At 35.9% G+C, this 14893-nt stretch overlaps 2 protein-coding genes across 2 annotated transcripts in view; both read right to left on the reverse strand.

The window, feature by feature from the left end:
- Positions 1–2804, reverse strand: part of LOC129744106 (phosphatidylcholine:ceramide cholinephosphotransferase 1-like) — an 85920-nt gene extending 83116 nt beyond the window's left edge. Inside the window, exon 1 of the mRNA XM_055736486.1 lies at positions 1748–2804. Within this exon, the coding sequence (XP_055592461.1) occupies positions 1748–1819 (72 nt within the window). The 5' untranslated portion in view covers positions 1820–2804. The remainder of the gene's footprint in view (positions 1–1747) is intronic.
- A 9393-nt stretch (positions 2805–12197) lies between these two features.
- Positions 12198–14892, reverse strand: LOC129741878 (uncharacterized; the record flags this gene model as incomplete). Its single annotated transcript, XM_055733691.1, has 2 exons — positions 12198–13270; positions 14778–14892. Coding segments are annotated over 2 exons (1056 nt in total), but the record flags the coding sequence as incomplete, so codon positions are not given.
- Position 14893: the final 1 nt, after the last annotated feature.

A 14893-nucleotide genomic window follows, 5' to 3' on the forward strand; every position in this document is an offset into this window, starting at 1 on the left:
AAAGTTGTCACAATTAAGGATCTTTTGGAGTAACCTTTGACAAGGTCTTGTTTAATCAGCATATCGCGACAACAACAGCTAAAGCCTTCGCTTTGTTTGGATTCCTGCGACGAAATACTTCGAGCTTTGAGGACCCATACGCTCTCAAGACAGTGTTCTGCTCTTTGGTGCGAAGTGTCCTGGGTATGCGGCACCAGTTTGGGCACCCTACCACTCTATCTGTATCGAACGAATCGAACGAATTCAGAGAAAATTTCTTTGTTATGCGTTGCGTCAACTGCCCTGACGAGGCCTGTAAGGCTGACGCACTACCCACAGAGGTGTGCTCTTTTGTCTATACCGTCCCTAGGCCAAAGAAGAACATATTTGCAGCGAATGTTTGTATTTTATCGCACGGAAAATTAACGGTTTGCAGATTGATCAAAGAATATCGAAAATTTTCAAAATACTTCCAATATGATTTAGTGGGATCTGTGGATCAAATTGGAGGAAAAGGAACAGTGTGCAGCATCCTTACACTCTCCACCCATCCCTCTTTCAAAACGAACGTTTTGCACTAGAAATAAAAGTTCTTTTTATTTGTTGATTTTTGAAAATTTGTAAAATCTGCCTTCCCTCCCCCCCCCCTCCCTCTAGGAGGGAGCTGTAGGACCGCGCATGTTCTCACCTCAAAATTAAGTGATTGAATTTATCTCAAAAACGGACTTATACAGAAATGAAAGCACAACAAATATTCGATGTAAAAAATATTCTAATATACATAGTATGTAACACATGGAGAGAAATTTGAAAATTCAAAATGTTTAACTGATTGGATAATAATACAGTGTTTTTAAATCTCTGTAATTTTTCATATTATTTTAACACGATCATAAATTCTGGGAAAATTAAAAAGGGGGCATCATTACTTTCAAAAGCGGATGTCAAATGTTTTTTTTTAACTGTTTGTCTATCTATTACATTTAAAAAATGTTGTGGTAATAATAACAAGACTCTCTAGATCATCAAGACTCTTCGAATTCAATAACATTAAAAAAAAACATAAATATATCAAACAAGTAATTGAAAATGTCACTTGTTTGATATATTCTATTTTTTTTAAATTAAAAATTTCTGCTAGTTTGTGGTTTAATTGAACTAAGATGATTCATTAACAAACAATAGTACTATAGTCCTAGTTTATTTTTATAATAAAACTAGTCAAAAATGTCTTCTGATCACATCTTTGAGCCTAACCTTTAACTAAAATTGATTTGCTGCCTTCTTCATTTCTCTTTCCATTCTATCTATGGGATAGTAGGACGTTTCCGGCACTGTTATTGGTAGATTCCTAAGGAAAGTATACATTTTTTTTAAAGTCGATTCTTTCAAGAAGATAATCAAGTGATCAATTTTTAACGGTCTCTCTTTAACTTTTTCTAAAAAAAAATTGCGCAACCTAAGTTGATCAGTTATTTCGTAACCATTTGGAAAAGTATAGATTAGAAATTCAAAGAGTTGAACCATTAACATGTTGGACTGGAGAAATATGCCAAAAAATTATTTTGCCCAAGTTTTTAGAAATCAACTTGTGCAGAGATAAAGAAATCGCATTTTGGTAATCACTCTAACACTAAGGCATCACCCTTTGGTAGGTAAAATACCAATCTGCACCTCTAGTAACCCTATGACCCACGTGCTCTAAATTCTACGGATCTTTCACCGTATAACAACAATTTAAAGCATGAAAATTTCAAATTTTACTTACATTGGTCCCCGAGTTTGTTTCCATGAGCGTCTTGAAGTGCTGCCTTTGCACCATTAATCCAGCGTGAAGCATCCAAACGGCACTGCGATAACTTCCCCCGGAGCTTAACAGAAAAATGCCACAAATTCAGCCTTCCGCTGTTTCGATGATGATCAAACGACGTTGGTCACACTGCACTATACCGATTGGCGGTTAGTTGAACACTTTAGGTGTGATTCATGATTTTTCTGAGGATGCCACGAGATTTATCAATAGACTTGAAACTTATCACTTTTATAGCCGTAACGAAGTTGAGCTGCCTTTTTTCCACTTAACGCAAATTGTGATTGAAATGACTAACACTTGTGTTCACTCTTCATTCGGTGAACCAATTTAACTTGGGGATGATTGAACGAATACTTTGTATCATATTAAAAAATCGTAACTTATAAGATTTTTAGTTAAATTGAAGGCATGATGATACGCCCAACTAAAAGTTCAGTAGAAATATCTCTGGATGCTCGTGGAATGGTAAAGTCGTTGAACCTTGGTGACCTTCTTGAGCTCTATCACATCTTCTGTATTCTTCTATCACTTTTGTATTAGGTCTTGGATATTTACAAAATCATATTTTCTTTTTCTATCTCTTTGGCTTTTCAATGATTAGATTAAAAAAAAATCGGTACTTCGTTGGTCAGCTGCAGTTATCCTCTGGTGGAATTCATCCCCTGCAGAATATCCACATCGTCAAATGTCAAATTTTGTAGGCTGTTTAGGCTGCCCTTTAACACTCAATTATGTTTGCCCCACAAACCTTACAAGGGATTAGCCGACCGGAAAAACTGAACGATACCCACGCGCAACACCGAAACACAAACAAAGCAAAACACCCTCTCACGATTTCTAGTGGTTTAAAGGAAAAGCTGAATAATTCACTACTCACTATACCTTGTTCTAAAAATCACTGACTAACTATAATAAAAGCGCGCGCGAATGATGCCGAAGGTGAAGGTAAACAAAAGTTTTTCCGGAACCGTGACATGAGCCGCTTCGTCCCAAGGTGATAACCGGAAAAGCGCAACTTGCCAATCGGAAGGCTTGGCTAGAACTAAAAGAAACCGCCTATCATATCGTATACCAAACTCGATTGTGTACTATAACAAACTACTATGGACTGGCGCTTTTGTTATTGCTTTTGCTTTTGATGATGATGATGATGATGATGAAGATGGGAACAAAAAAAATGGGTTGTTGCCGCCGACCGAAAGGAAAAGTGCTTGAACACGGCTTGAACCCTTCGTCTGTGTGACTCGTATACTCATTATAAGCTAGCACTGATTCACCCCTCACTATGAGGAGCCCTGAGGAGGGTCCTGCCTGATGTGGGTGTCCAGCAGCGTTTGGATGATGATGAGCAATCACTACTAAAGTAAGTCTACATCACATCACAAAATACTACGTCATTCGTCGTCGTGCTACTAAAAAGGAATAAAAATAAAACTACAACCCATGTGAAGTCGCCAAACTGCGAAATTGAACAAAAGCCAGCAGTTCAACTCATCGAAAGACTATTTCGAAAGAGAAGAGTTGACCTGAGAATAGGATCGTTATGATATCAGCTACGTGCTACGTACATAATAGTTTGAGAGCTTTGGCTTGTCCCACATAAAGGCATTCAACATATGGATAACGAAGACGTCATCGATTAATAATCTGTGCTCGATTTCTTCGAATCTGTTTTTAGTGTCAAGATTATTTTTGATTTTTTTTTCGAAGACTTATATTAGTTCCTTATATTTTGGCCAAAGCCAACAACTCTGAGTAGGGGAGAGTAGGGTAAAGCGGGCCATGTAGAAACGTGGCTGTGTATTGAGATAAAAATCTCAACCCAACTGTCATCGTCGTCGCTTTGCGTAAGCATATATTTCTATAAGTTGTGACTTATGTACGCATCATATGATTCTTTTATTTAACTAGCTAGAAAAAAATTTACATATTTATATAATTAAACAAGCAACGGAAAATTGCATCGGTTAGGAACCTATAGTTCATAACAAAAATATGCTGATATGCTTATTAATTGGAATAATTATTGGAAAAGGAATTTTTCATGAATCTATATCTGACAAAACAATTTTCTGGTAAATTGTATGTAAATTTGACAGTTCATAGCGCATATTGAAAAAAAGATACCTCTAAGTTCAAAATTTATTTCGCTACAATTTGGAATCAACGGTATTTTTATTGAACGAATAGTTGTCAAAATATAAGGGAACGAAATCGTGACGTCACAACGCGCCACTTTTTCCACTTTTCTATTTTTGTTTTAGAGAACCGTATTTTTCTGCTCTTCTATTCGATCAAATTTTATTAAAAAAAATCAGAAAAGAATCAATCCATTACAACCACCAAATCGCTGTTTTTTGATTTTTTTTTTAATTTTGATTTATTTTAAAGCGATTTAGTTTTGTGACGTCACAACGCGCGGTTAAACCCCCATGAGGGTCCAAAAAAGCAAACGAGGTATTCTGCTCTACACTCAAAATTTTAAATTCATAATCAAATTATGATAATAGAGCAAATACATTCAAGAGTAGCTATCTGAACTAAAAACTAATACAAAAACTTAAAAAACCCATTTCAAGTTCATAATTCTACTACAGTTTTTCAAAAATTTTCTCACTTGTTCATAGAATAAAGTTGTCAGATTTTTTAAGGCACGTATCCGGGCCGGACAAATCAGGGCTGTTTTATATAAAAATCTGGCAAAATCCGTATATTTGATTTCAAAATTGTCAACCAAATCTGGACAAAACCGGGCAATTTTGGTCAAAACCTAGGAATTGCTCATCAAAAATCTAAAAAAAAAACTTTAAAAAACCTTTCATGATAATTTTTTGAAACTTGCTGCAAAAACTTTGGACGCATAAATAAAAAAACTCCAACACAATTTGTTTTTTTTTAGTTTGATTTCAGAATAAGAATGAGAACAAACCCGGACAAAATCCGGGCTTTTCCAATGAAATCTGGGTAACCGGGTCAGACCGGACTTTTCCCAAATTTTATATTAAATATCCGGGCCAATTCAGTTAAAACCGGGGAATGTGGCAACCTTATCATAGAAACTCAGGTCTGAATGTAAAATTTCAAATTAAACTCATTTTGGAGGTTCTGGTTCCGTATTCCTATAAACAATATTGTATTTCTACATGTTCTACATTTTTAATATTTTGATAATAATTTTCCGAATATGGAGAATCACCTTTCAAAGTGTTGTTTCTTATCTGGCTAAAATGTTTTTATAAAAAAAAATTTCAGGAGAAAAAGCTACCAACATAACACTAGTCAAAAGTGTTTCCTATTTTTATTTTCTACCCCCCAACATTCCCAACCAAATTTTTTTTTGCAAGGATGCAGGGGTGACCTTGGTCCTTAGGCTCAAAGTTGTTCTTTTATCCCTTTCTCATTTTTCCTAACCTATCTATTGACTACTAGGACGTTGCCGACGCCGTTATTCATGTTTAACTTGAGAGCATCAGTTTTGTGCATTGTGAATGCGCCAATCCCAGGTTCCGTTCATTTGACTTCTGAACAAAATTGATGGCCTCGGTCAATCGGAGTAGCAACCATTGGCGTCGTGGAACTTGTTCTACTGAGCCACGCCTGCGATCATAGAATCCGAAATGTATTAACTTCTTTTTAAACCAAATTTAGAAATTAATCGCAGAGTATACTAGAATACTCTTCATTCAAACATATCTTAAGGAGCATTTCGGGTTTAATGATTCAAGGTGGATGTGAGTAGTCAATCAAGCTAAGCTAAGCTTATAATTTTCCGAATAAGGAAAAAGAAGAAATTTGTTTTATATTCATATTCGAAGTTCTTAAACCTTATTCTAACACAAAATTTAAACATTTAAAGCTTCTAAGCGGCGATCCAAAATTGAAAACCAGATTCTGATTCATCATTCGAAATTCACATTTTAAATCAGATTCACGAAACAGATAAAATAAATAATTGAAATAATGAATTAAGATTAAACCAGCATTTAACAAAACCAAAATTTAAATAATAGATTTATAAATGAGGGCTCTCCTCATGAAATTCTGATCTGGAATTAAGATTCGGGAATCGTATAGAAATTCGGAAACAGATTCAAAGTTCAATTTTTGAATTCAGGTTTAGGATTCAGATTTCAAAATCAGAAAACGATTTAGCTTGTGAATGAGTTTTTCAATCAACTTAAAATTGTTGAGAAATTGAAGAAAACATAAACTTTAAAATTTGCTTGTCAATTCAAATTTTTTAATCAGAATAAGTTTGTACACACAATTCAGCTGAAAATCACAAATAAAAAGTAGAATTTGAGTTAATTTTCTAAGTTTTGATTCATACAAAATATCCCGAATTATAATTAAAAAAAATCATCCACAGGATTTTAAGTACAGATTTGATTCTTTATGGAAAATATTTCCTGTATAAAGACCTAAATACCTACATACCTAAAAAATCTTCAAAATTTTTGTTATTTTTCGGTGTATTGTTTAACATTATTATTATTCCAGTTTTTTTAAAGCCGAATTTTAAACTAAAGTCATAAATTAAGTTCAATTTGCATCAAGCAAATTTGATTCGAAATTTTTTTTATCTCTTACTGTTTTTTTGGGAAATTTTATTTATTTTCATCAAAGGTTAGAACCTTGGAATTTGCAAAAGACTTTAGAAGATTGGGCTCGTTCGAGGCTTGAGTATAGAATAAGTTTTTTTTTTATAAGAAATTGAAGGCTACCCTAAAAAGAACTTATTTTATACTTAAATTAAATAACTTCGATCTACCGGACCTTTAAATAAGTTCAAAAATGTCAACCATCGATTAAACGAATTTTATATTTTGTTTCTAGAGATTTCATTAAACAAAATATAGCTCACCCTTAAGGCTAAAGGCCACTTTTCTAAAGTTTCTTTTTTAAGGTTTTATTAATGACATTTTATTATCCTTGTGGCATTCGTGTCTTCCCTTAAATTGCACTTTCATATAAAAACTATTAATAAGTACTTAAAAATGAATAATCATATAGTTACGAACATAATTTGTTTTGATTTATCTTTATTCGTGTGTTGTTAGACAAAAAATCATAGGTTAAAATTAGTAACCAAACCACCCCCCCTCCCCCCCCCCCATGAGTCGGTTCTTCCTACGGCACTGTCCTAGGCCAAGCACAAAGTCCAATGCTAAATTTGGGAGATCGGACTACGGAAGGCGTAATCAGCCTGAAATTTGTATGGAATTATGAGAAATTTTGTTTGGAAGGAACATTAAAACCCAGTTTTGCCCAAATTTATTAAGTCTCTATTGGCCGATTTGTTTTCATTATAGTTATTCACGAAACTTTAATTATGACAAATAGGTCATCCCAAAGTCACATTTCGATAATGGTTATGGTAAAAAAAAGAGATATTGAGTTAAATAAAGCTTCTGAAGGGTCAATTACGAAAAATACATGAATGATCGTTTATCGACGCCTGTATACCCGTTTGATGATATGATATGATAACTTTAAAAGAGGGGCTTGTGAAATAGCTCAGTTGGCAAGTCTGCTGTCTCCTGAGCCGATGTCCGCGAGTTCGAGCCTAAGAGTAAACATCGAACACAGTTGTACCGGATAAGTTTTTCAATAACGATCCGTCAACTGCAACGTTGATAAAGTCGCGAATGCCATAAAGATGGTAAAACGACTATAATCGAAACAAAAAAAAGATAACTCTAATCTAAATGCGTTCTTCGGATGAACTATTGTCATAACTAAAGGTTTAAAAAACTAAAATCAACAGAAAAATCAGTTGATTAGGACCCAAATAAATGGTGAAAAATTGATTTTTTTTTCTTCATGCCAAACAAAATCCACATAATTCCATAAACACTTCAGGTTTTTTGCACGACCCCTTTTCGTAGTATAATCCGGCCCTAATTTTGCATGGAACCTTGTGCTAGTACCTACATATTTTAATTTGTTTAATTTTGTAATTCAGTTCAGACTTTTTTGTGAGAGCTCTCTTACAATTTTTCGCATTACTCGAGAATCAGTCAAGCGAATGGAACCAGATTAGGTATGTGAGGGTATTTTGATGCGAGAAATGTTTCAATGATTAGAGGAGAGAATGAAAAGGGAGGGAGGCTTCCATACCATTTAAATTGCAAAATTCTATAAGTATTCGAGAAAATAGATCCAAATTGGCTCGCGAGAATATTTGGATATGAGAAAAGGTTCTATGATTGTTTGAAACTCCTTCCGGTTTGCATTGAGAGGATAGGAAGAGGTGAGAGGACAAATTTTTGCAATACTCGATAACTGATTAAGCGGGAGGAATGAAATTTGGCATGCGAGGATATTTGGGTGAACGAAATGTTTCGAAGAAGGATTGAAGCTTTTCTCACCTTTCATTAGAGAAACATGAATGGGAAGAGGGCTCCCGTACAATTTTTTGTCTGACTGATGAAATAATCGAGCGAATGGAACTAAATTCGGCATGGGAGGATATTTGGATACAGAAAAAGACTCTATGATTGTTTGAGGCCCCTCCCTGATCCCAGTAAACAAATAGGAAGAGAAAAGGGAGCCACCACAGTTTTTTTTTAAAATGTCGAGACTTAATCAGTCGAATGGCACCGATTTTGGTAAGGGATTGTATTTTGATACGATTAATGTTTCTATAATTTTTTGGGACACTTCCTATCTTTTATTGAGTGAGATAGGAAGAGAAGACGGGAGCCTTAGGGGCCGTTCAAATACCACGTGAACAACTTGGGGGGGCGGGGGGGGGGGGGGGTTGTATGGTCTTGTCCGCGATTTTCCACGGAGAGGGGGGTAGGGTTTGGGTCATGTCCACGTGGGTATACTTACTTACTTGCTATATATGTTCTAAAGGTGACTATAATTATTAAGATGTTTATATCAAAATCTTAAAATTGCATAGCTTTCCAGTTTCAGTTTAAACAATTAGTAGCCACTTGAAAGCAAGTAGTAAATATATTAATTAGAAAATTTAAAAATTGTTTTATGTCTTCTTCTTCTTTCTACTTTTTGGACTGCGCACCGTTTTCCGGGCCAGCCCAAGGGGGGGGAGGGCTAGTTGCAAAGACTATATGCCTATTATATGTCAGAAAATGCTAATTTTTTTTTTCAATAGGCAAAAAGTAGTGTTTTCTAACTGTCAAATTATATTTAGAAAAAAAAATACAAATATGTCCACGTGGACATCCGGGGAGGGGGGGGTAGGGGTTTGCCAAAGGTCCACGCTTGTCCACGGAAGGTGAGGAGGGGGTCTCATTTTTCTGTCCACGTGGTATCTGAACGGCCCCTAACCACTGTCGGGGGATTCCCTTACACATTTTTGTTGCATATCTATAGAATCAGTTATACAAAATAAACTAATGGCGTATTTTTTTTTTGATTCCGGATTTGGCTCTGGAACCGTCAGAATAAAAAAGCGAGTTTCGGGTTTCGAGTTATTCCATACGTAGGTGTGCGTGAGAACGAGCGCAATGTTTACATGCAGCTGTCATTTTGTTCTCCCTTCTGGATTTCTTCATTCGGTTCTTCACATCCGGATTACCGTTTTTCGTGTCCGGATTGCACTGGACTGCAGATAGTACGAATTTGCTTGGCTGAGAGGTTCAAAATCGCGGCAATAATCATTTGCCCGTTCATTATTTCAACTGTTTTGTTTTCAGCCAAAAACAGCTGTTTAATGTTTTGACAACTACGTTGAGAGTATTGGTGAACTTCTCGCAAAACTGACTTTTTTATCAGGGCGACTCCGTCCCTTTTTCGAGCGAACCTAGGTTGCCTCTCGAGCAATAAATGAGCACGATGACAGCAGTTAGAGCGAACCTAGGTTGCCTCTAGTGTGCCTCCAGGTGAAAAAAAATACGGTATAACTTTAGTAGCGGAGGGTTTTTGAGATGGAAAAATGTTTCTATGCTTATTCGGGAACGCTCCAGTGGGGGATGAATAGGGAAGAGGAGGGCTCTCATACATTTTTTGCCTAACTCGATAAAATTTTGGGCAAATGGATTCAATTTGTCGTAGGAAAGTATAAGGAAATACGAATTTAGGGCTCCTGCTTACTTTTTAATGGGGAGCTTGAAAAGAGAGAGGGGGGAACATACTTTTTTATGAATAACTCGAGAAATGATCGAGAAAATTTTGCGTAGAAGAGATTGGGGATTGAAAGAGTGGACTGTCATATTATTTTCAATGACTTGGAAAGTGATCGAGCAAATGGATCCTAATTTGACTATATAAAGAGGATTTCAAACAAGTAAAACAAACATTTATTCTGGCAGAATTAGGAACTTATGAATGAATAAATATACAGTTCTAATTTTAGACAGAAAATAATGATAGGAAAACAAATTTTATGATAGGTTTTGGAAACAGAAAAGAATATTTAAGAAAACAAGAATTAAACCTTTTGTTAAATTTTCATCAATTTTAGAAGGTGTAATTCAGGTGTACATAAAAATGGATTTCTGTCTGTTCCATATATAGACTCGAAAACTACTGAACCGATTAACTAACACTAGGTAGGTGGGTGCTAATGAGGCCTGGGAAGGTTCCTATCATGGTTTGAGAACTCTCCCTCTCACTGGAATGGGGGGGGGGGTGAGGGAGGTTTCTGAATGAAAAGACAAATGTTTGCAAAGCTCGAGAACAGATCGAGCACATTAAACCAAATTTGGCCTGGGAGAGTATTTGGGTACGAGGATATTTGGTACCCCTCCCTCCTTCGATTGAGGAGATAAAAAGGGGGAAGGGGGGCTTCCTTACAGATTTTTACATAACTCGAGAACTAATCAAACGAGTGGAACCGAATTTGGCATTGGAGGGGTTTGGAATACGAGAAATGTTTCTATGATTATTCCAGGCCCCTCCCTTCTTCCAGTGGGGATATAGGAAGGGAAGAAGGGGGCTTCCATACCTTTTGTATTGCATAACTTGAGAACTATTCGATCAAATGGAACCGAATTTGGCTTGGAAGGGTATTTGGGTACGAGAAATGGTACTGTAAATATTTGGTTCCCCATACAATTAATTTTGCATAAACCAAGATTTTATCTAACAAATGGAACCAAATATTACATGGTAAATTATTTGGATACGAGAAATGATTACATGACTTTTTCTTATTAAAGTTTATGGCATATCGGCAAATTCTAATTCTAATTAGAGAGTAATTAAGACAGAAATGAGAATTGATAGATGGCAAGGTCAAAGCTAGAGTGCTTTGGGTAGAAGAAACGAATAGATGGTGAATATGTGAGCTAAGGGCTTTGTGTTATCGACAGCTTTAAACTACTTGTGTGACTCTTTGACCAGCACCAGCTCGTTGTTTGTAGTAAGTGACGAAGAAGCTGGGTCGATGGGTCGAACACATGAGGTTGCGTCCGGCCGGATATGCAATAAAAATTTATGGAAGCATTACTCCTTCCTTTCTATCCTTCCAATGGAAGAAGGTAGGGGTCTCAAATAATCATAGAAATATTGCTCGTGGAAGGGAAAAGGGATACCATCCCATGCCGAATTTGGTTCCAATATCTCTATTAGATCTTCAATACACAAAAAATATGTAAGGAAGCCCTCTCTCCCTCTCTTATTTCCCCAAAATAGAAGGAGAGAGGGGTCTGTGATAATCATAAAACAATTTGCGTACCCAATACCTCCCATGCCAAATTTGGTTCCATTTGCTCGATTAGATCTCCAGCAATGCAAAAAAAATGGTAAGGACGCCCCCTCCCCTCTTCCTACATATATCCTTCCTAGATATATCTATGGGTTCCAAAAATTCATTGAAACATTTCTCATACCCTAATGCAACCTCATGCTCAATTTGGTTGCATTAAATATTTCTCTTTCCTAGGTATCCTACCACGCCAAATTTTGTACCATTTGCTGTACTTATACTTCTTATACATAAGATCCATAATTCAGGATACAAAAGAAATAGTTTTGAATTGAGTATCAAGCATTTTTCAGAGTGATCAAGATCAGAGTCTTCACCATATAAACAGAAAACGATAAAAAAATCAGCTTTTTTTGAATTATTCAGAGACAATTTAGAATAACAGTTAAGATTTAAAAGTTGCGGAAATTTCCCAGTCCCACTGGTTTAGATCAGAAGTACTTGCAAGTTCGATTTTTTTTTTCGATAATTGATAACTGCATTAATCTATTTAACACAAAAGGCATATCATCGGTGTCATCGCTAGAAATTTTGAGCGAACTGGAGTTAAACTTTGGTTTAGGATTGGATAATCATCTATGAGGATAAGAAGCATCGAATTAGATGAAGCATTCTCATGCATAATTCTGACAGTTCGGTATGGCAAACCGCGACCATTTTCTCAAATCAGAAATTATACTACAAACATATGTTTTTTTATAATGGTTTATTATAAAACGTCAAGAACAAAACGAAAAAAAGTAGAAAAAAAACAGTAAGTTAAAATGCACTGGTTATTCACTTATGAGTAAGTAATTTGAAAAAAAAAACATGAGATAGCAAAAAATGAGATCCAAGTTTCGAAATCTCGAAATGCAGTCATTTCTTGGTCTTGCGTTTTCTCTTCAACGCCGGGAAAACACCTTTGCTCCAAAACTCGAACGCTTCCTCCATGACGCCGTCCACGTACTCCTTATCGTAATCGATCCAAACCTGTGTCACTTTCCTGGAACGCTCGAAGTCTAGCGCAGCAACCCCCAGCAGAGCCTTGGTACGGTGGGTCATGTGCATTTGTAGCTGAATCTGGGCGAAATATTTCTTCGACAGCTTATTAACGTCGATATAACAGGCAAAGGTGTTCGGCGTATAGGGACATTTGATTTCCAGCACAAAGTCATCGGCAATTCCGTCCGGAGAGGCACCCATCCATGGGAATTGAGGATCAAGAACTAGACCGGTGTTGCGTAACGATGGATACTGCTTTTTGAGTACGTTGAAGACATGACCCTCCAGGTCAGTTCCTCGTTGCATGGCAAACGAAAACCCGGAACTTATACCCATTATCTTATTGGTGAGGGAACCATTGAGCATGGTACAGCGCGAAGCTTCGTGCATTCGGGAAGCCGTGATTCGACCTTTTCTCAGTTCATGCCACAAATCGGTATCGGCTTGCTCAACAGTGAGCAATTGAGCATTGGAACAGTTTTCTTGCTGCATTCTTTTGGTGCAAAACTCGAGAAAAGCAACTGGATCATCACCTTGGAATTCTCTTATGAGATTGAACATTGAAAGTTTCATGGCAGATTCCAATTCCACAGGGGAAATCTCCACGGTTTCTTTTTTCAGTTTTGGCAATGCGGGAAGAGGAGCTACCTCTTCTGGATCGTTACTGAAGCTTACGGGTCTTAGCACATTATCGGGGCGACGTTCGCGTTTTATTTTCTTAGTATCACAGGGCTCGTCATTTGAAACGTCTTTCCAAACTTCCTTCTGCTTTTGTTGGATCCACAAAAGAAATGCGTGGACCTTTTGACATTTTTCTAGAACAAATGCGAGATCAATGCGAATAATGTATATCTTCTGTCTTACTTGTACATTTACATAAATTAAAAAAAAAAATTGTAACGGATGATGTTTAATATCGGTTGAACTTTTTTTTTTTTCAAATTAGCTCTAAGTTATTCTGTTGTTAATTTAAATAACTATGCCTGGTTTTTAACACTTTTGAGGTTTGGTTTTGTATAATTATTCAAATTTAAAAACTTAACTTGCTCTGGTGCAAGGTATTAAAAATAAATAGATCATCAATTTAGCCAAAAGAACACACGTTTTCCGTAGTGCCAAGAAGTTAGGGCTGATTGTAGATAATTTTTGGTGCCATTGAATCCAATTATGCAAATAGTTTTTATTTTCTGCCAGCTCTAATTTTTTAGATTCAAGGGTTAAATTTTGAAATCAGGTAAAATTTTATTTAAGAAATTTATGCACCTTTTCGGTAAATCTGTAGAATATTACAATGATAGTCAAAAATATCAACATAAGTTTACATTTTGATAATTTTTCCCCTTGCCGTAAATTACGGAAATTTCAAATCAAATTTAAGCCAAAAGGATCCTTAGTTATTTGTTATTTTTAAAGGATGAAACAAAACGGTTTGTAGTCTTCAACAAATATATAATCTTTAGTATCAAAAATTCAAAAGCGTTCTCTGATTGTTGCTACGGCCCTGAGAGGGCGAAATTAGGGGGAACATCAGACCCATTTTGTGACAGATTAGTTTGACAGTTTGATAGTTAGACAGGTGAGAAGAGAAAGGAGAAAAGAAAAAGTAGGAAAGTCGGAAAAAATTGAAAAACGTGTTTGATAGATTGGTTGGTGAAAATTATAGTTCTGCTTGAAATTGTATTCTCTCGTGCCGAAGTGCAGCATTTTCTTAGCTGAGTTTGATGCTATTCTAGCAAGATTCCGATCAGTAGGTTGATTAAACGTCGAATTCACTGCCGTGAATTGTCGTTCCCGGATAAATATTGTATTTGCGAAATATCTTGCTTTATATTCTCCATCAGATCGAATCCGAATCCGGAACTGATTGTAGGATCTTCGGAAAACTCGTTTTGATCGAAGAGGAAGACTTGTTTTTGAGTCACGTCAAATACGGACTACAAAAAGTCTACACTGATAATGTCAGAAATAGATCAGATTTTTCCATTTATTTTTTTATAAAATCAGAATTTTCAGTTTTTATGCATTGTTTCTCTGGAACTAGAATATGCAAGCAACGTCTGAGTGCTTGATAGAAAATAATGAAAAGAATGCAAATCAGTTTTAATTTTTCCATGTAGGTTGGCTAGTTAATCAGTACCTAATCAGTGCTTGATTTGGATAGAAAATAAGTTTAGATATCATAAAAACATTATTGAGGACGCCAATTTTTTTTTTTAAATTGGTTACTTAAACATAGAGCTCAGAATACTGTTATATGCTAAGCTTATTATATAATCTCTATTGGTTTTTTCTCCAGCATACTGGTAAATAAAAGAAAATTACCTTTATCCTTTTCGCAATTATGGCATCGAACAGATACGATCTCACCCGTTGATGTTTCTAAATCCAACTGTAAGTGGTGGGCCTTAACGAAGGGTTTATTTTCCTTCTGATCCGCA

Source organism: Uranotaenia lowii, chromosome 2, assembly GCF_029784155.1.
Source record: "Uranotaenia lowii strain MFRU-FL chromosome 2, ASM2978415v1, whole genome shotgun sequence".
Lineage (NCBI taxonomy): Eukaryota > Metazoa > Arthropoda > Insecta > Diptera > Culicidae > Uranotaenia > Uranotaenia lowii.